The sequence below is a fragment of the Polistes dominula genome, unplaced genomic scaffold, assembly GCF_049000335.1.
Source record: "Polistes dominula isolate Pdom_NZ unplaced genomic scaffold, Pdom_raw_medaka contig_84, whole genome shotgun sequence".
Taxonomy (NCBI): domain Eukaryota; kingdom Metazoa; phylum Arthropoda; class Insecta; order Hymenoptera; family Vespidae; genus Polistes; species Polistes dominula.
The window spans coordinates 3,035,501-3,056,364 of NW_028300944.1; the positions used below are offsets into that span (position 1 = coordinate 3,035,501).

At 29.1% G+C, this 20,864-nt stretch overlaps 7 protein-coding genes and 1 long non-coding RNA gene across 13 annotated transcripts; 6 read left to right on the plus strand and 2 right to left on the minus strand.

The window, feature by feature from the left end:
* The first annotated feature begins 81 nt into the window (after window positions 1–81).
* l(3)87Df (cytochrome c oxidase assembly factor COX20 lethal (3) 87Df) lies at window positions 82–1,197 on the plus strand. Of its 3 annotated transcripts, XR_016176332.1 has the most exons (3): window positions 82–218; window positions 302–864; window positions 955–1,197. XR_016176332.1 is itself a non-coding variant. In XM_089171751.1 (2 exons), the coding sequence occupies exon 2, from the start codon at window positions 389–391 to the stop codon at window positions 770–772; it is 384 nt and encodes a 127-aa protein (XP_089027877.1). In that variant the 5' UTR covers window positions 82–218; window positions 302–388; the 3' UTR covers window positions 773–953. The 3 variants fall into 3 exon arrangements, 2 of the variants coding, with proteins under 2 accessions (XP_089027877.1, XP_089027878.1); XM_089171751.1 differs by lacking the exon at window positions 955–1,197 and having other exon boundaries at window positions 302–953; XM_089171752.1 differs by lacking the exon at window positions 955–1,197 and having other exon boundaries at window positions 110–250; window positions 302–953.
* Window positions 1,198–1,331: 134 nt separating this feature from the next.
* LOC107073011 (P protein) lies at window positions 1,332–5,467 on the plus strand. Its single transcript, XM_089171741.1, is given in 16 exon segments — window positions 1,332–1,448; window positions 1,450–1,796; window positions 1,876–2,008; window positions 2,098–2,170; window positions 2,253–2,443; window positions 2,539–2,802; window positions 2,881–2,952; window positions 3,032–3,163; window positions 3,264–3,518; window positions 3,598–3,732; window positions 3,830–3,950; window positions 3,953–4,023; window positions 4,085–4,318; window positions 4,411–4,669; window positions 4,755–4,848; window positions 4,934–5,467. Coding segments are annotated over 16 exon segments (2,589 nt in total). The 3' UTR covers window positions 5,025–5,467.
* On the plus strand, window positions 5,134–6,432 carry LOC107073015 (cyclin-dependent kinases regulatory subunit 1). Its single transcript, XM_015333399.2, has 4 exons — window positions 5,134–5,554; window positions 5,676–5,763; window positions 5,858–5,985; window positions 6,070–6,432. Exons 2-4 carry the CDS (start codon window positions 5,696–5,698, stop codon window positions 6,126–6,128), a joined length of 255 nt encoding a protein of 84 aa, XP_015188885.1. The 5' UTR covers window positions 5,134–5,554; window positions 5,676–5,695; the 3' UTR covers window positions 6,129–6,432.
* A 271-nt stretch (window positions 6,433–6,703) lies between these two features.
* On the minus strand, window positions 6,704–7,541 carry LOC107073014 (cytochrome c oxidase subunit 5B, mitochondrial). The gene is made up of 3 exons (XM_015333398.2): window positions 7,381–7,541; window positions 7,145–7,218; window positions 6,704–6,964 (listed from the first exon to the last, which is right to left on the minus strand). The coding sequence occupies exons 1-3, from the start codon at window positions 7,460–7,462 to the stop codon at window positions 6,758–6,760; spliced, it is 363 nt and encodes a 120-aa protein (XP_015188884.1). The 5' UTR covers window positions 7,463–7,541; the 3' UTR covers window positions 6,704–6,757.
* A 309-nt stretch (window positions 7,542–7,850) lies between these two features.
* Window positions 7,851–10,027, plus strand: LOC107073009 (phosphoribosyl pyrophosphate synthase-associated protein 2). 2 transcript variants are annotated; one of them, XM_015333382.2, is made up of 6 exons: window positions 7,851–7,988; window positions 8,205–8,404; window positions 8,635–9,043; window positions 9,174–9,446; window positions 9,524–9,670; window positions 9,774–10,027. In XM_015333382.2, exons 2-6 carry the CDS (start codon window positions 8,328–8,330, stop codon window positions 9,930–9,932), a joined length of 1,065 nt encoding a protein of 354 aa, XP_015188868.1. In that variant the 5' UTR covers window positions 7,851–7,988; window positions 8,205–8,327; the 3' UTR covers window positions 9,933–10,027. The 2 variants fall into 2 exon arrangements, with proteins under 2 accessions (XP_015188868.1, XP_015188871.1); XM_015333385.2 differs by having other exon boundaries at window positions 7,938–8,404.
* A 696-nt stretch (window positions 10,028–10,723) lies between these two features.
* Window positions 10,724–14,235, plus strand: LOC107073008 (rho GDP-dissociation inhibitor). 2 transcript variants are annotated; one of them, XM_015333381.2, is made up of 6 exons: window positions 10,724–11,544; window positions 11,634–11,873; window positions 11,937–12,132; window positions 12,208–12,514; window positions 12,586–13,576; window positions 13,659–14,235. In XM_015333381.2, exons 1-6 carry the CDS (start codon window positions 10,824–10,826, stop codon window positions 13,793–13,795), a joined length of 2,592 nt encoding a protein of 863 aa, XP_015188867.2. In that variant the 5' UTR covers window positions 10,724–10,823; the 3' UTR covers window positions 13,796–14,235. The 2 variants fall into 2 exon arrangements, with proteins under 2 accessions (XP_015188867.2, XP_089027866.1); XM_089171740.1 differs by having other exon boundaries at window positions 11,937–12,514.
* On the plus strand, window positions 14,122–17,215 carry LOC149032823 (rho GDP-dissociation inhibitor 2-like). 2 transcript variants are annotated; one of them, XM_089171750.1, is made up of 5 exons: window positions 14,122–14,280; window positions 14,842–15,027; window positions 15,105–15,329; window positions 15,434–15,442; window positions 15,523–17,215. In XM_089171750.1, exons 2-5 carry the CDS (start codon window positions 14,844–14,846, stop codon window positions 15,720–15,722), a joined length of 618 nt encoding a protein of 205 aa, XP_089027876.1. In that variant the 5' UTR covers window positions 14,122–14,280; window positions 14,842–14,843; the 3' UTR covers window positions 15,723–17,215. The 2 variants fall into 2 exon arrangements, with proteins under 2 accessions (XP_089027876.1, XP_089027875.1); XM_089171749.1 differs by lacking the exon at window positions 15,434–15,442 and having other exon boundaries at window positions 14,123–14,280.
* LOC149032824 (uncharacterized) lies at window positions 16,999–19,490 on the minus strand. The gene is made up of 2 exons (XR_016176335.1): window positions 19,352–19,490; window positions 16,999–19,236 (listed from the first exon to the last, which is right to left on the minus strand). It is a non-coding gene; the product is annotated as an uncharacterized LOC149032824 (long non-coding RNA).
* Between the last annotated feature and the right edge of the window lie 1,374 nt (window positions 19,491–20,864).

A 20,864-nucleotide genomic window follows, 5' to 3' on the forward strand; every position in this document is an offset into this window, starting at 1 on the left:
TCGACTCTATTCGGTTTTATTCGATAAAACTCGGTAAGACTCGCTGTCGTCACCGAAACGCTCCGAAATGTGATATATCTTATTGACGCTAGATAGAGCTACGATCTTATTTTTCGATCGTAACACCACCTAGTGATCGATTTCTTACCTAATACTTCTCATTGATTACTCGAAAGGTTATTTACCTCGATTAATACTACGATCCGCGTGTACGTTGGGTCAGTAGTTCTATTATTTTTATGGTTATAATGTAAATATTTTATATAATGTTATTGTATTTTATGTTGAACATTTTTTTTAGGTTATATCAAAATCCGACACCGGTGTTTGTCTTTCATGCATCTCAATAATATCTTTAACCGGTGAATAAGTTTAACTTTTATCAATTATGGACCAGAATATAGAAGAAAAATCATCAATTCCCTCTGTAATCATTCAAAAAGACGAAGACCGAAAAGAAATCATTATTTTTGGGCGAAATATTCTAGAAATTCCATGCTTTAGAAATAGTTTTTTATATGGTATTTCTAGTGGCATAGGAGGTGGATTATTAGGCTTTTTATTTACTAGTCGACCCAAATTTGCTATGCATTGCGGAATGGCTTCATATCTCAATGTAACAATTGGTTATTGGTTCTATTGTCGTTATAATAGAGCTTGGGAACAATTTAATGCTTCGAAAATGCAAGAAATATTTCACAGGGGTGCTATGATGGAAGGTACCGAGGATGGTCCTGAAATTATTGTAGATAAGGAACTGGTCGATGTCTAGACTTTTACCAATTCTGTAAATATTAGTTAAATATAATGAGTTTATGCGCTAATATGACCATTGTTACTTAGTGTAACTATACACACAACAATGTAATTATACATATTTATGTATACACAATATGTATGATGAATTCTGTATATATGAAACGTGAATACAAAATAGAATATTTTCGATTACAGATCTTTGATATACTATAATAACTTATACTACATACCTTCTAATAATTTATATATTTTCTATATACTCGTAGACAAACGTAAATATGGTGTTATTGTTTACTACTATACATTATGTAATTAATGTATTAACATCTGTAAACATATTTTCTCTTGTAAGTATACAAACATATTTTGTAATTATGACCTAAGAAGGACCTTTAACAATAACATTAAAGAATGTGAAATAAATTCTCATACTTCTTCTTCTTCTTCTTCTTTTACTACTTCTTATTTTTTCTTCGAGAAGAAGAAAGTTATTCCATTACAGTTGCCAAAGCGTATAATTCATCATATAAAAATTATTAAGTGAAATATATTAAGAATTGTAAACTAGAATAATGTCGCAGAATGATTCCAGCGAAGATGAGACAGATCTACGTACTCCAATGTTCCTTAGGAAAGGATCTAAATGTAGTCGTGGTACACCAGGTATAAAAATTATACAAAAATAACATTTGGGAAATGATATTTGCACAATCGTTCTTACTATTTCATTTAGGCACACCATCTTCTATTTCAAGCTCCATTATATTTGGTCCAATTCCGGATGACGTTCTTCGTGTTTGGAGCCAATTACCCGAAGCAATTCGTTTAGATCCTAGTTTAGCAATTTTTCAAAAAGAATATGATAGGATTCATCAAACCGATAGAAGGTATATATTTAACTCAATGCATTTAAATATATTAATGTAATTGTATTTCATATTTTTATTCATTTATCATGGTTTTAGATACTCCGATACAAAAAGAGATTGTTTAGTAGTGAATATGTCTCTTGGCATGCAACCAGCACAACTCGTAAGGTATTTGTATTTATTTTATAATTATATTTTAATTTATTATGAACACATGGAATTAATTTCAACATTTTCTTTCGATCAGAACGCAACAAAATATTGGAGAAGAAGATACGATACAAGATGTACATGACCAAGAACATGTTCATGAAAAACAAAAACCAATTTATCGTTATTGCAAGTTAATAGCTCTCTCTTGTATTTGGCTGATATTTACTGTAAGCATTTTAAGTGTATACTTATTATTTTAACTATGACATATGCATTCATACAAATATATATATATAGATATAAAACTTTATAATAGGTGATATTAATGGTCAAGACCGAGAAAGTGGAAAAAATGCATCAGATTTCCATTTCCAGCAATGAAATTCGACGTATCCTTTTTCATTTTATAAAAATTCTTTCATAGATTATTTATATAATGCTATAACTTTCTTTAAATTTATTTACAATCAGATTACATATTGCAAGGTTCGATTGAAAGTAAAAGGCTCAGCATTACGGTAGAAGGTTCATTATTGCCTCCACTTAAAGAAGATCTTAACTTAAATTTAACAAGTCATCATTTAAAAATATGGTTAAGCTTATTAATCAATGAATATAATGATTCAACTACTAATCCGTATGAATATACTGTGCGTTCAAAGGTAATTTTTATGTCTAAATATGTCATTAAAAATCGAGATATGAAACATAAGTATTATATTTAAGAGAAAGTATAGCATATTAAAATAATTTTCAGAATATAAGCAATTATTGGATTTTACCTGTACTTCCAGAAAATTTAATGGATTTATTTCCCGCTCAAAAACATGAAAAAGTCTTTGAATTGTGTAACGTTGATGAAAAATTGATGGAAAATACAATATCTATAAATTTATGCACAGACTTAGAACATAGTTTTCCACTTTCAATTGCCTATGATTTATCCTCGATAAATACAGATGATGGTATACCATATGCTGCAGTTGTTTTATTTGGTCTATATATATTAATTGTATTTGAGGTAAAAAAAAATAATGAAATATTAATATATTATTATAAGTACCTAAAAAGATTAATTGCATCTATTTTATATTTTTAGATTGTCCACAGAGCTTTGGCTGCAATGCTTGCATCAACTATGTCTGTTGCAATATTAGCTGCATTTAATGAGGTATCCCTTATACTTATCTATTTTAAATAACTTTGTTTAATTCAATTGTTTATTTGATTTTTTTTTCTAATATTACTAGAGACCAAATATGACCGAATTAATTTCATGGATTGACATAGATACATTACTGTTATTATTTTCCATGATGGTTCTAGTTGCTATTGTGGCAGAAACAGGAATATTCGATTGGTTAGCTGTTTACGCTTACAGGGTACAAATTATAATTACTTATATTAAAATTATATTAAGGTAAATTATATTAATAAGTATATTTTTCTGTATATTTCCATAATCAATAATATAATCTTTAGATAACTGGAGGTAAATTGTGGCCATTAGTGAATACTTTATGTTTTTTTACCACATTTATCTCATCATTTTTGGATAATGTTACAACAGTACTATTAATGACTCCAGTTACCATCAGACTCTGTGAAGTAATGGAATTAAATCCAGTGCCTATATTAACAGCAATGGTAGTTTATTCCAATATAGGTGGTGCCATTACACCAGTAGGTGATCCACCAAATGTTATCATTGCATCTAATCGCGATGTTATTGACGCTGTAAGTGTTACTACCGCAAAATGTGTTATATTGCGATATAAGAGCATATTAATATAATATCATTGAATTTTTTGATCAGGGAGTAGATTTTAGTACATTTACATTGCATATGAGCATTGGTGTAATACTAGTATTATTTGTGGTATATGCTCAAATGCGTTTCATTTTTCGTGATAAGGCAGTTTTAAGTTTTGATGAACCGCGAGAGGTGCAGGTAAGCGTGTGTGTGTGTGTGTGTGTGATCTTTCATGTTATAAGAAAATTTATATAAAACTCTTTAATCTTTTAATACACAAAATATATTTTTCTAGGAACTTAGACATGAGATAGCAATTTGGCAAAGAGCTGCAGCAAGTCTGTCAAGTTATAGTAAAGATGAAAATTTAGTAAGAGAAACTCTGTTAAAAAAAGTACAACGCTTACTTTCACAACTTAAAAAAAACTAGTGACCGGTAGCGTTGCTTTTGAAAAATATAAAACTACGCTTGAAGAACTAGAAGAAAAGGTATTTAAACATCGTTTTACACAACGATTAGAGATATTAATAATCATTTGTATATTTTCAGTATCCCATAAGAGACAAATGGTTGCTAATGAAATCAGGATTTGCATTAGTGTTTGTTATTACGCTATTCTTCCTTCATAGTGTACCTGGGATGAATTTATCATTAGGCTGGACCGCGTTACTAGGTGTACTTTTGTTACTAATATTAGCAGACGGCGAAGATTTAGATGGACTAATGGCTAGAGTCGAATGGAGCACTTTGTTATTCTTTGCATCATTGTTTATACTTATGGAAGTAAGAATGGAGAACAAAAAAAGATTTATATTACATAATATTACTAAACATATTGTTCAACATATATAATTAATGTTGTGATATAATAACAGGCCTTGTCTCGTTTGGGTCTTATTGCTTGGATAGGAAAACAAACTGAAAGAATTATTTTATCCGTTAATGAAGAATCCCGTTTAGCTGTAGCTATACTTTTAATCTTGTGGGTATCTGCATTTGCAAGCGCATTCGTTGATAATGTACCATTGAGCACGATGATGGTAAGAATAGCAATAAATTTAGCTAAAAATCATGAACTTAGATTACCATTACAACCTTTAATTTGGGCATTAGCTTTTGGTGCTTGCATGGGAGGTAAGTGGATTTCTAATTATGGATTGTCTTAATCCTTATATTACTGGTATTTATGTGTTTGAATGGACGGTTCTGGTATTTACAGGAAATGGAACTTTAATTGGAGCTACTGCAAATGTTGTTTGCGCAGGAGTGGCAGAACAACACGGATATAAATTTACTTTTATTCAATTTTTAAAGTAATCCTTTTCTTTATTAGTTTTTCTTTTTTCCTTATACTGTTATTCTCTCTGTGACTTTTTAATGTTTTTTTTTTTTATTCAGGGTTGGCTTTCCCGTGATGATCACAAGCACTCTGACAGTAACTATGTACTTGATGATCGCTCATGTTATTTTTGCTTGGAATGGAATGTGAATATTCTCTTTGCAAACTAATAATGAAGTAACTTTAAACTATATTTATTTACAATCGTAACTGTTATAAGTATGTATATAAGTATGTATAATTAACGGTTTTTTGTAACAAAACATTTATAGTATCAAAATATTCTTAATGCCAAAACAATATATGAATATATTTAATAAAAGGAAGTAATTTTCTACAGAAAATAAATAATATTTTACATATTGATAATAATTATTATTTCAAGGAATATTTGACTTTTGTTAACCTTATTATTATGCACAAGGTTGACCAACGTTGTTATTAATTGTTGCACAATAGAAATGCATAATTATATCCGAGCGCACATAAACATTGTTTCAATTGTTTCAAGTATATAAAGAACGATAAAATAAATTAAACATAAGAAATTGGTAACTATTACGAACGGTCACATGTAATTTAATTGAAGAAAATATTACACATGTATCGATCAAAGATACCATAGAAACGCGCCATAAGCTCGTATCGTCGACAAATTCATTCCGTTGTCAAATCAAGAGGTAAACAAAACGGAATACATGCATGAGGATTTTTCTTTTCCGTTTGCACCGTTTTTTGTTTTAATCTTTATTAAAGTAATAGAGGAGATCAATTCAATTTTATAATAATTGATATTTGCAGTTAAAAATTGAGCTACTCATATGACCAACATGCCTGTCGATCAAATTCAGTATTCCGAAAGATACACCGATGATAATTACGAATACAGGTTAAGTTTGTTGATTTAATGAGAATTTTATTGTTAATAGAAAATTTATTTTATGAATTAATTTAAAATATTCAAAAATCTGCCTTATTTGTAGACACGTCATTCTTCCTATGGATATAGCGGTACATGTACCTAAAACACATTTAATGTCGGAAACTGAATGGCGTAATTTAGGGGTTCAGCAAAGTCCTAGGTGGGTTCATTATATGATGCATAGTCCAGGTATGTTATTTAATATGTTGCAAATATTTATTTTACATATTATATTAATTTTCATGAATTCTAAGGATTATTGTGTGTTCGCAGAACCACATGTCTTGCTTTTTCGTCGGCCAAGAAATCAAAGAGGAAAACGTCTAGTGTAACAAATAAATCTTTTTATATAAAAATACGTAATTGATGAACTTTTTTTTTGAAGAGGAAAAGTACATTTATGTATACTACTTACAGCATATATATACAGTATATATATATATATAGATTTATATACATATGTTTGTGCATGTACATACAGTGTAAAAATAAGTAGTTTATATGTAAATTTTTAAGCAAATAATTATAAGCATTAATTTGTTTTAAATATAAATTAAAGTGCCTTTGTATTTTATGATGATAACGATTTGTTAGTTATCTAAGTATTTTGCTTACAAATATATATTTAAATTCCAATGTATTGAGTACTTTACATAATTTTTTTTATTAAATTTTGGTTAACATCTTCATTTATGAATATATTATATATTCCATATTTACTTTAATTTTAGGTGAAGAGACCACACATAATGGATACACGTATCCATAGATGATATATGAATACAATAATAATATGCAATCTATTACTCGTATCGTACAACGTCGTTAACAAAAGTTTGCATGGTAAAAGCAGGAAAAATTAAATATGGATAGGCAATAAATAATTGTTATTTTTCTACTTATCTAATATAATATTAATTCTATATATTTAAACAGTTCACTAGTTTATTCTCATGTGTTATTAAACAGGAGCTTTTTCAACGAGCTTAAACCAATATCCACATTCACAACGTCGTGGAGTTCCTTGGTGTAACCACATCCAGTTTATATGCGAATGATCTTCTTCGCAGATACATCCAACCAAACGACTGTTAAATGCACTTGGTACCAGATTTGGACATTCTTTTGTGCCAGGTCCACGTTTTGTAACGTTCAAGTTAAAAGGATCCTGAGAATACGACAAATGATCTATTATTGAGTGTATTTGGAGGAATATAGAGAAAAATAATCAATACAATTTTAATAGAAGACAATGTCAAACAATACAAGTATGTAATATATCAATGAACTAATAATATAGAGTGAAAATGATAGAGATCATATATTGACGTAAATGATAAAAACTTACTTCTTCGCCAGCTAGATGAGCAAGTTTTTCTCGTTTTTCTATTCCCGTTGCATGTTCCAATGGATCAGCACACTCTGCAAATGACACAAGAAATTTGACTATATCAGCAATCTCGTCAGACAAGACAGTAAAACTCATACTTTGAGAACTATCAATACATTACGTAATTAAGAAGTATCTAATGTGGAAAGAATAAAAATGATAATAAAATTGACAAATAGATTTAAATGAATTACCCCGTCTGATATATCTTGGTGCACTGTAAGATATTGAACGTCTACATGTAAGTAGAATCGCACGCCCATAAGAACATGCCATTTTGCAAATCTCTATTAAATCCTACCGTATACTCTTTTAAGCCTTGGACCGAAAATGAACGGCCTGGTTCAACCATCTAATAAAAAAGATTTGCCACTTTATGCGTCATAGGATGACCATCGACATTAGCGCCATTTGCAGTGGTGGAAAAAAATTGTACTATGCTTGACTCGTGTTGTAAACTAACCGTAGCAAGCTCGTGTACAGAAAAAGGGCGCCAATTTGAAATTTGAAATTGAAGATTCGTTATGTTAGAAACGCGGGAAAAACAATGGCGTTCTTTAACTATGGAAACGTTCGTTAAATCTCGAAAAAAAATAAATATCTTAAGTGATATTTATTAATATTAATTAATATTTAAATGCAAGCGATGGAAAATACGTTTTTTTCTCGTCAGTTAGATGTTCTATCGCATATTATTTACAGAGCTTTACCCTTCTGTCACATGAAAGACCGATGTACCAACTATAGTTCTACGTAACTTGCGCCAGTGAGCGACGGGTGAGCGGTTCTTCGGAGACGATTGGTAAAAAGACAAATTAAAACAATTAACTCTGTTTACAAGCTTTCATTTTTATTTAATATAATAACAAGTGCACGATAATTACATTTAAATCAGATTTCAATAACGAATATCAAATATCATACAACATTACATTAAATAAGAATTTGCGCGTAGTTCTATAAAACGATTTAAGATAATATTATTATAGATGTTTAATCAATTTTCAATTTTTACAAGTTGCACGATAATCGTCTATGATAGAGAACGACTCTTAAAGGACCTTAATAAGAAGATATTGTAATACTTTTGTCCGAATCTTGATAGAAGGAAGAAGAACAAGTAGAAATTATTTCTTTTAAAATGGATAAACCAGTTTCGTCGGATATCGTTTTAATAGCGGGTAATTCACATCCAGAGTTGGCTAATCTAATCGCCAAGTAAGTTATACTTTAATCTTCTTTACATTTCCATCTTTTTACGTAAGAGATAATTATGTTGATTAAATATGTTACATTTTAACATATTGCCTAATGAATATTTAACGATAGTTGAATATATTCCAAAAATTACTTATCATTTAAAATACTTTTGTTTACAATTTGATAAACAACTATTCTCACATTAATGTATTTTTTTGTTTTTCTTTTTTTTTTTTTATATCCTTAAGTCGCCTTGGTGTAAAGCATGGTGGATGTTCCGTATACCATAAATCGAATCGTGAAACTATGGTTGAAATAAGTGATTCTGTACGAGGTAAAGATCTATATATAATTCAAACTGGTACAAAAGATGTTAATAATAATATAATGGAGCTGTTGATAATGGCATACGCATGTAAAACATCATCTGCAAAAAATATTGTCGGAGTAATTCCTTATTTACCTTATTCTAAACAATGTAAAATGCGTAAGCGTGGTTGTATAGTTTCCAAACTCTTAGCAAAGATGTTATGCAAAAGCGGATTAACACATATAATTACTATGGATTTGCATCAAAAAGAAATACAAGGCTTTTTTGATGTTCCTGTAGATAATTTAAGAGCCAGTCCCTTTTTATTACAATATATTCAAGAATCTGTGAGTACGATTTCTACTAATTTCAATATTTTACTCGCATAGTTATATTCTTCTTCTTCTTCTTCTTGAAGTTGAATCAATAATTATGGGATATCTATTACTTCATATTCTATATTCCTGCCATTATTAGATACCTGATTATCACAATTCTGTAATCGTTGCAAGAAATCCAGGAAGCGCAAAAAAAGCAACTAGCTATGCAGAAAGATTGCGTCTAGGAATAGCAGTTATACATGGAGAACAAAGAGAAGCTGAATCGGATATGAACGATGGACGTTATTCTCCACCAGCACTTGCTTCAAGAACGATGGAGGTAGGCGTGGGTGTACCAATGCATCCTGCTAAAGAAAAGCCTCCAATTAATGTTGTAGGAGATGTGGGAGGACGCATTGCCATTATGGTGGTAAGAAGATATTTTACAAATTAATACGTACACAATTAATTTCTTATATAATTATATATTTATTTTCATTTCATTAGGATGATATGATAGATGATGTACAATCTTATGTAGCTGCCGCTGAAGTACTTAAGGAAAGAGGCGCATATAAAATCTATGTGTTAGCTACTCACGGTTTGCTCAGTTCTGATGCACCTAGACTTATTGAAGAATCACCAATTGATGAGGTAATGAATTCTTTTACATTCCATTTTAGCAAAGTCAAATCTTTTAAATAACATAAAAAACATTTACTGTGACAAACTAACTGGATTTTAATATTTTTTTTAGGTTGTTGTTACCAATACCGTACCTCATGATGTACAAAAAATGCAGTGTCCAAAAATCAAAACTGTTGACATAAGCATTTTACTAGCTGAAGCTATTCGGCGCATTCACAACAAAGAATCAATGTCTTATTTATTTAAAAACGTTACATTAGAAGATTGAAAATATGTAGATATTTGTATAATTTACAGTCAAAATCTAAATTTAGCAAAGAAAAAATTCAATTTCAATTAAATGGTTGAATACTTCATATTATTCAATATTGGGACAATGTAAAACATATCTACGTCTTAATTATGCATACTATTTTTATAACTCACAAATTATTTCTTAAAAAGGATGAAATATTTTAATTACCAACAGATGTAAGTTTATTTCTTACACTTGACATTTCTAAAATTTGATAAAATATTCTAAAAGTTCTATAAATTCGATAAACAAGATAAAAAAAAGGTATGCCATATAATATAATTTATATTTTTTAACTTAATCACTCAACTTGAACGAATTTCTAATTTATTGTTTATTATCCATGAACGAAATTATTATATTGTTTATTATCCATAAACAGAATTATGTCCATAAAATCAGGATATTTTATTTAAAAATATACAATTTTTAGAAATTAATTTGGTATTAATGTAGTTTCATTCGTGTTAAAAAAAATGACATAATAATTATTGACTTGTATAAAATATGAAAGTATTTTTATGTTTTGCCATATCAAGCTTATGTTAATAATGTTATTCATATTTTACATTCTTAAAAAATATTATGTATTTTATTATCCAAAATGTGAATAAATGTCTATTATTGAATTAAGATTCTGAGTTTAACATATATTTGTAACAATGTAAAGAATTGATGCATGTCGATGTATGTATGTGTTAGAAAAATTAGCAGTTCAATACATACGCCTGTAACCATGGTAATAATTGCTGTCCGATTATATTTGTCTTCTTCATTTGATATTTGTTTTTAATATAGTTCGAAGCTGACTATAAACAAAAGTGTTTAATTAAAAACTAATAAGAAAATATTATTGAAAGAAAAATGTCACTGGAAATTGAAACTGAAACTGAAGCTGGTTTAAATAGAATTTGTTTGTCATTAGAAGCTGAGAATAAGGAAAGAAGAAAACGTGTTTTGAACGAAATTCTAAAAGCAATATTTGAAAAAGAGGAAATTTTGGATACTGACAATCTATTAAAAATATGGGATAAATTAAATAGACCATTGATTAAATTGTTAAATGATCAAGCAGAAGTTTGTCGAGATCGTGCCGTAGAACTATTAAAAAATTTTTTGAATTTATTGACTCCGCATGATAAACATATTATTTATGTGATTCCAGTATTATCAAGACGCTTAAGTCCAGAAGAATATATAGAACCATCCGAAGAAGTAAGACTAAAATGTATTACTCTCTTAAAAGTTATTATTTTAAAATATAAAGATCATATTTCTATATATATGGATGAGATAATAGGAATTCTTGCAAGAACTGTTAGGGATAAGTATCCCAACGCTAAAAGAGAAAGCTGTGAATGTATATCAGAATTAGCAAAAATTGTACCTAGGCATTTTTATACCTATTCTGAAACTTTAATAAAACCAATATTAAGTAATTTTAGTCATCAACATTATAGAGTCAGAGTAGCTTCTGTTAAAACAATTGGTGATGCTATTCAATATGGTAATAGCAAATCTATGGAAGAAGTTGCAACACCTTTAGCTGAAAGACTCTTTGATCAAAGCGGAGTTGTTAGAGCAGGTAACATATTAATAAATTATACACATATGTACAATTAATAACAAATTGTTTATAATAATAATACATCATAATTTAATGATTGTATAAAGCTGTTGTAGAAGTAGCAGGACATTGGTTAGTGGAGTTAAGAGATAGATACAGTTGGTGGCATAAAATTCTTCCACTTATTTTAACGGGTCTTCATGATGAAATAGAAACGATACGTGTTTCGGCAGCAAAAATGTGGGACGAAGCAGGTCAATTGTATATAAAAGAAAATCAAAGCGACGAAAAGTTTAAAGATAAAATGGACTTTCTCATAGAGAAACCAAAACATTATCCACCTAATAGTATGTTTTCATTTTGAGGTACAATATATAAGATAATATTTATCGAAACATTGTTTTTTTCAGTTACCAGACCAAACTTAGGATGTCGTACTATAGTTCAAGAAAATCTATGTAAACTGGTAAATGGAATAACACGTGAACTTGATGACTGGATGGCTGATATAAGACTTCGTTCAGCACAATTACTTAGCGTTTTAATACTAAACGCGGAAGAATATGTAACTCAACATATAGAAAAATTATTACCAGCAATTTATAGGTATATAAAACATTTTCTTATTCAACTATTATATTATTGTTTATTTATTTTGACTATTTTTTTCTTTTCTAACAGAGCTTGTAACGATGAAGATAAGAGAGTTGTGGATAATATAGAAATTGCAGCAGAATATTTAGGATACTTTGTACCTCCACAAATTTATTGTCGTTTAGTATTGCCTACGTTAGAAAACTCACCTACAGCAGGTCATTTAAAAGCATTTTCTGCTATTATAAGATCTACAGAAACAAATATTCTTCTACCTCATATAGAAAAAATCAGCAATTTTTTACAACAATCATATATTAGTCGTAGCAAAAAAAGTATTTATCAGCAACAACTTTTATCTTGCTGCGATTCTCTTTTAACAGTATGCAACAAGGTTTGACTTTTCCTCTTAAACTTATTTATAACTATTAAATTGATAATATCATAGATAATCCAATGTTTCAGGAATGCGTCCTTATTTCCCAGAATTTATTTACTGTCATATTTACTTGTCTTGCTATGAGTACAGAGAAGTTTATTTCCAAAGAAGCAGATCGATTATTTGATGTGCTCGCAAGTATAGAATCGTTGGAAAATACAGAAGATCTGTTTCTTCATCATATAAAAGCAATGTTAATGTCTATTTGTGATAACTGTGATTCATGGACAACTTATAGTCCAGAACATCAAATATTTCGAACATGTTTAATACGTACTTCAATCGCTGCTGCTACTCATATGGATATTGTGCTACCGATGCTACAAGATATTATGAGCAAAAATACAGACATGGAATTGCGATTGTTATATTTAATATTACTATCTGAATATTTGTTATGCAACAAGCAATCTCTCAGATGCATCATTGATTTTCCTAAATTTGTTAATGAAATTTTAGAAATATGCATTATTCCTAATCTCATTTGGTCAGCAGGTAGAATATCTGAAGCTTTACGTACAGCTTCCATTTCATGTTTGTGTGCTCTTTTACAAAATGATATTCATTCCACTCATGTCAAAGATTCTATTACTATCGTTAACGAAGAAATTGACAACAAAGCGAATGAATGTGAAATCACAATATTTTCTACCGTAGAAAACTATTTATCTGTTTTCGATAGAATTATTCCTATTTTAATTACGCTTGTCGATGATAATATGAAAAAAACTAGGCTTTATTCTTTGCGTGCTATTTATTATATGATGTCAATTGGACATAAGTTGTCTTGTGTAAAAGAAGATCATATTCATAGAGTATGTACGAGTGTATTGAAAAGATTAGATGATGGTAGTGATGAAATACGATGGGCAGCTTTAGAAGCTCTTGTAGAAATATGGTTTACTATTCCAAAAGATTACAATATAATTTGTTGTAAAAGTTATATAGATTGCCTCTATACGACGGTATTGATACATCTAGATGACCCGGAACCAAAGTTTCAAGAATTTGTATTAGGTAAATATTACGCTTTATAAAACTTTCCAAAATATTTCTATTTAAAAAAAAAAAATAATAATTTATATTACATCTTTTTCAGATGTATTGATACACTTGGCAAAGATTTATCCTGAATTATTGTTTGAAAAGTTAAAAAACTGTCAAACAAACTTTAGAAATCAAACTGGTATAGAAATACTTTTAAATCATTGTCACGAATTGTTAAAAAACAATTAATAGACATGTACTGAATACTTTTTAAATGTTGACAGTGGAATAATGTTTTTTATTTAGAATAATAAAACTTGTCAATTAAATAGAAAGAAAAAAAAACTTCAATAAAGTAAAAAAAAAAATCCGACAAAATTTATGTATACACATTTTGATTAATCATGCATTCAACAAAATATTGCTTTTATATATTATACCATTTATTATTTAAAAAAAAAAATTTATTTGCAAGTAAGTTTACGTGATTATCAAAATTTGATATTATTGGAAAAGAAACATAACCTCTTTCTAAGAGATAACAGGAAGTACCCGCCCTATTAGTTGTCGCCATGTTGTTCGTATCTTCCGCTTGCTAAAGCCCAAAGCTGCGAGAAGAAGAGGGGCAGGACAAATAAGATTAATATTCGTCGCTAATACCAAATAGTCTTTTTTTTTTTGGAAACGAATCAATCATAGTGTTATATTCATTTGTTCAACAATCAAACTATTCGGTAAGTATGAATAATTGAATTAGGTCTTGCAAATATACTTTTCTCCAGAAAAACTATATTGCCATAGAGTATACGCTTATCAATCGAGCAAAACAGTTGATTTGCATTTTTTCTTCATTATTATTTGTCGTTTTTTATCAGTATAACATTAATGTACATATTTGAAAGCGATTGTTATTTAATTATATAGTTGTTCGATTCTTTTCATTTGAATGATCATTACATATTTGTACGATCTTCGTCAGCATATGATAAGTTGAATGATATACATATTTTCTTTCTTAGTTTGTTAAGATCGAATTTAAGGATTCTAAAAATATTCGGTGATTCCATAATAATATATATTTCGTCTATGCATGCACGTATCTCTGTGTAAACTCTCATGTACACGTAAATATATAACTATATAATATATATAATGCATATATATATATATTACTTCAATTCATAGATCTTTTTATAGTAATAGTATCCTTTCCTTTAATGGGGGCACTATTAGTACAAAGATTTCTAAAATGAAAAATCTATTCTAATATATTATAAATTGTATTGTAATTTTAGCAATGTCCGATGCTACTACTGATCATGTGGATGTCGTGGAGGATGAATTGGAAGTCGAATCAAATTATAAACCTCCTCCAGAGAAGACGATTGAACAAATTTTAGAAGCAGATAAGGAAGATGAAAGTTTAAGAAAATACAAAGAAACGTTATTGGGAGAGGCAAAAGCTGGTGGTGTGATTGTTGGTACGTACCTTCATCTATACGTAGCTTAAGAATAATATCTTAAAGATACATAATATGTTAATAATATATTTTTGTAGATCCCAATGATCCTAGGAAAGTAATAGTTAAGAAATTAGCTCTTTGCGTAGCCGACCGTCCTGATATGGAATTGGATTTGTCTGGTGACTTATCGCAATTGAAGAAACAAACTTTTGTTATCAAAGAAGGAGTTAGTTACAGAATTAGAATTGATTTTATCGTGCAACGTGAAATTGTACATGGATTAAAGTACGTGCAGAAAACTTATCGCCTAGGTGTGCCAGGTGCGTTTCCTCTTATTTTGTTAACTTATTAAAAACACATATTATCACACTCTTTATATATAATGATATTAGTATTATTCATTTGTATGTGCTTTCACTAATAGGAGTCACAGGTAAACAAAAACACACTGTTGTGCTTATGTATATATAAAGTTATAATATTTGATAATGTCATATATATTTTTGATTATAGTGGACAAAATGGCACATATGGTTGGGTCATATCCTCCAAAAACCGAAGTACAATCATATACCACTCCTGCCGAAGATGCACCTGCAGGAGTTATGGCACGAGGTTCGTACAGTGTTAGTTCTTTATTCACTGACGATGATAAACACGAACATCTGAAATGGGAGTGGTCTTTTGAAATTAAGAAAGATTGGAAGGAATAAATCTATGCTGTCATTCCATTAAAGAACAAAAACAAATTATGAGAGAACGATTTTTAACCTTACAATCATTCGCAATTATAAATATAAGGATAAGAAGAAAATACCACCGTAGATATACTTTGATGAGTTTCGAATGATTTTGAGTTGTGGTTGATGATACCATAAGAAATAATTATACATATTAAATAATAAGAGAAGAGAGTGACATATATTGGTATTTATTTAGCATTCACTTACCATTATAATCAACTATTCACAAATGTTTGAGTCGCAAAGTAGAATTCATTGTGTTTATGATGAATGGTCGGTAGAAAAATGTACCGCATTGTAGATTAGAATTAATCTACAAATGTCAAAAATGTTGAAGTATTTCAAAGTGGAAAGTATTATATAATTTGTGAATGAATAATTTAAATGATATACAATAATGATCCCGTGATATTTATCTATTGAAAATAAAGAAGAAATAAAAACAATAACAAATTATAAGGATTTGGGATAACACGATCTTTAGGGTGTTCAAGTGTACACGTACATAATATTTGAATTTAATAATTGGATATCATATCGCATAAAAATGAAATTTATACTTTTATTAAGGTAAAAGATTAAATCGAGAAGAAATATATAAACTCTAAATTAGTAAACCTTGTTTATCAAAGAGTTTATTATATTACTTCGTATTTGAGTGATCATTTGTAAGAGTACACAAGTACCTTATTAAAGTATGTGTATATTTATCAAAATTAAACAAAGTGCATTACAGTTAAATATAATTAAATACATTGATATTATAAATTTTCTGTTTGTGAGCTTCCATAGAAAATTATAATCTTTATTATAAGTCCATTAAATTGGAGTAGCTTTGATGGTTCATTTATAAGTTTTTCGTTAATACGAAAAGATATTAGAATGTTAACATCACAAGGGATAGCGCACATTACAGACATTAGTAATTGTAAAAATGATAATATCCAATGGATCATTCAGTACAGACTGTGCAGCATTTTAAGTAATATCTTTGTATATGCTAAGATTATTCGTAACCTAATGTAACATAATTATCAACAATGTAGTATAGACCTTTTATACCTCACAACAAAATCATAGTTGCTAAATGCTGCAATAGATACAAATTGATGAACGTTCAAAATCTAAAAAGCGTTCCCAGGATTATATGATTGGAAAGAAACAACCTCTGTTATATCTAATATCTTGTTAATTATTATTTCGTAATATATTTTTCATGTAAAAATGCTATCGTATATATGATCTATTTGCATACTATTACTTTCTTTAGTCTTTTCTATTAATAATCATTTTTTAATGTACTGTTTTACGGTATGTCGCAAGATTTGCAATTTATGAATGCAGAGTCTAGTAGCTTATTGTCTCTCATGTGTATTATGTGTATTTATTTGTATTACGCGGTGCATTATACATTGTAATCGTTAATATAGTTGCTGTATATTAAATATACATTTTATACCTTTCTCTTCCAGACATCATCTTTTCAAACTAGCTTGACCTAACAGTTATCCTTAGAATTAAACTAAAATAACGATTGGTTACTTCACTTTTCTTGTTAATCTCACTATTTTTATTTTTATTAATAGTAACTATCTTTGTTTTGTAAAACGCTAGCGGCTGATATTTGTCATCCGGGAAATACAATTTATTTGTTGAAGTATCGCCATTAATACTAAAAATATCATACCCCTTGATGAATTATCTGACAAACATTGTGGATGACACTGACTGCATAGATAACTTGGCTTGGTCACGGTCACGGTCACGGTCACGGTCACGGTCACGGTCATGGTCACGGTCACGGTCATGGTCTACTCCGCTTGAATATCCTATAGTCGCCTATTCTTAGACGAGTCAGTAAGCTGTTTAAATGTATGTCCGTTGCAAATATAGTCTACAATTTCAAATGTTCTGTTTCTCACAGAATCGTCTCGTTGATGCAGCAAAATTTACTGAACCATTGTACACAATTTTTTTGAAAATAAATCTAGAGGAATTATAATGTGATCATGTAAAAGATAGAAAACAAAACGAGAGAATCTAATTAATTTTATTTTGATAAGACACGTTTTGATAAACAATTGTTTAACCAAATTTAATTGATCAGATTTAATATGTCAGACGTAAGATCATTTCAATATCGCAAAAACTATCGATTACAATCCGATTACAATTCGATGTTTTTTCAATCATGGAGGAAGTCAAGATATCATTACAAGCTTCCTTATCTTTGTATTAATATTTACTCTTACAAAAGTTATGCGTTTTTTTGCTAAAAATATTATTTCATTCAATTCACACTTAATGACACGCGACATTAAAGATTTGTAAAATTTTGGATCTTTTCTTTTTTTTTTGGAAAAAATTAAAAGAGAAAGAAAATGAAGGCGTAAAATGGGAAGCATAAAATCGAACGAACATGTTCATAGAAAGATTCAAGTGTGTCTTCAAAATTTAGCACTTCGCAAATTGAAAAGATCTACTGTTAAAAACGATAGCATAAATTCAAATGTAATGATCGATGAGCAAAACCGAGACAATTCAAATTTCAAATCGTTTAGTTTCGACAGTAATTTGAGTGAATTTAGGGCTAGCAAGGAAAGAGTAGATCTTTTGCAAGATTTTAGTTTTGAAGATTTAAAATTGAATATTCCAAGTCGAGTAACGAAGATTAAGAAATGTGTTGATGAAAAAGATAATGGTTACTTAAACGATACGAATATGAAAATACTTTCTCGAAAGGGTCGATTTTCCTTGCCAAGTTTGAGACTCGAATTTTCGGAAAGCAGTAATATCGTGAAGATATCGAAAAAAGAAATAAAGAAAGGAAGTCAAGTTTCTCCTTCAAGAGAAGGAAGATTACTGTCTCTGTAGATGGTAATCATCGATAAGGTAACTTTGTACATAATCGTAAATTTCGTAGAATTAAGAGAAAGGAAGATTAGAAATCTTTCGTAAAGATATTCAGGAAAAGGAAAATAAAAGGAAACCGGAGACACGATGAAATTAACACATTGCATACGGCACACTGTTCGTGCAACACGTTTCCAGGAACTGCACATTTTTGAGTTTACTTCTATGTCTAATAACATTACTCAATTCAAGAATTTCGCTATTATCATTGAATTTATTTTCGTCTGCAGTATTATTCGATTCATTCAATAAATCATCAAACAACAATTCACATTGATTTTTATTTTCTTTACTTCCATTCGTCATTTTGCTATTATTTTAGAATTAAAGCCTATTTCATTAAATAATTCTAATTTTTTATTATCATTTAAAAGACTACAAATATAAATGATTCTTAAAAAGCTATTTCTTTACAAAGTAAATCGTAATTTTTGAAATAACAACATAATGTACGACAATAAAACACTTTATAAGGTAGGATACAGAGCTAATGTTGCAATAGCTGTAATGACCCACTGATTAATTTTTTTTGTTAATTAGATGTTAGGAGAATACGCGAGACTCCGTTAATCTGGTAACATAATAAGAAAATCAAATTTTTATTCCTTAAATCAGAGATCGCCAAAGTGGTGGTCCGCGGACCACTAGCGAAAAATATGGAATATAAAAATGTGGAATATACTTACTCATCATGTTAAGTTATGTTTGAAAACATATGTTGAATTGTGTAATTATGTTGAAACATAATTCAATTCATAATAATGCATAGCTTTCATAATTTGATTACAATGGATAGTTTCATTTTATTAACTAGGCACATTTTATGTGTTCTTAGATCACAATTTTTTTTATAAATATATTTAACACTTAAAAAATCCTATTAGTGGTCCGTGAGGTCAAAAAGTTTGGCGACAGCTGTTTTTAATCATTGATTAAATCGAAAAAACATGAAAACGAGATATTTCGTTTCCCGTATGCAATGTGTTAAATCGCAAGATACTTTAAAAAGAAGAAATCCGATTCGCGCAATTATTTGAAAAAGAAGTCTATCTGATATAATTTTCTACCCTTTAACATCAGTCTTGCAATTTATTGAATTAAAGTCAACAAAGTTTTTCTGTGTTGAACAATACATCTTTTTTTAGCTTTCAATTGCAAACAATGTATAATAAAGTAATAACGAGATATCACACCAATGCGTTATCACTTTTATGGTCATTACTAATTGTAAATAAATTAAATTTATGATCGTATTTTTTCTTTTTTATGCATTCTTATGTTTCAAATGAAGGAAAAAAATTCAAATATCTTTCGATTTATGTATATCATGTAATGTTTATTAATATTGTCCGTTTAAAATAGGCTGTTACGTGAAATATTTAATGAAATATGAAAGATCGAAGAAAACTCCGAAGAGGTGCCTTACCTATGTAAGATTTGTGATATACCATCTTTCAAATTGAACATAATGAAAAGAACAAAGAGACATTTCCATTTAAATCGGTATTAGCAACAAAAAAGCTTAAACGAAATGAAATTGTCTTTTTAATTGACTGTATTGTATTTATTTCTCAGAAAATGCTTGGCTAAACATGACGAGTATGCGAGTTCATATCTGGCAACGTCTATCAACGAGAATATAAAAGACAATTCGTTTTATCAATTCATCCGTCATCGTTGCGGGTTCGCATCAAAATAAGGTTGATGATTTATCTCTTGTTCTCAATAAGAGAATCTCTTTAAGGATGGTGGGATATTCAGAAAAATTATAATACAATTTGTTAACGATTGTTTTGTAATGTTGAAAGAATTCTTCAAGAATATCCATTTCTTCGGAAAAATGAATCTCATATATGTACACATATGTCAAACATTGTATTTATTTTTCAGGAATACTGGAAAAAGTATTAGCACGTTATACGAGCCGTAACCGTTGTTGTTACATTTGCAGAGCTCATGGAAACTCGAGCATTTCCTGTGGATACAAATGTATAATGACACCAAGTTCTCAAAGAGTAACCTTTCTCATCTTCCTAGTAAAAAAGAGACAATGTAGACGACTAAATTCATTGTGTTTCTCCGTTTAGCTTTAAGAATTTTCTTTTATAAACGTGATTCGTTTTGTAACGAATAGCATATCATTAACGAGAGAATCCACCGCAGTTGTTCGTGATTGATGCAAATTGATAAAGATAGAGG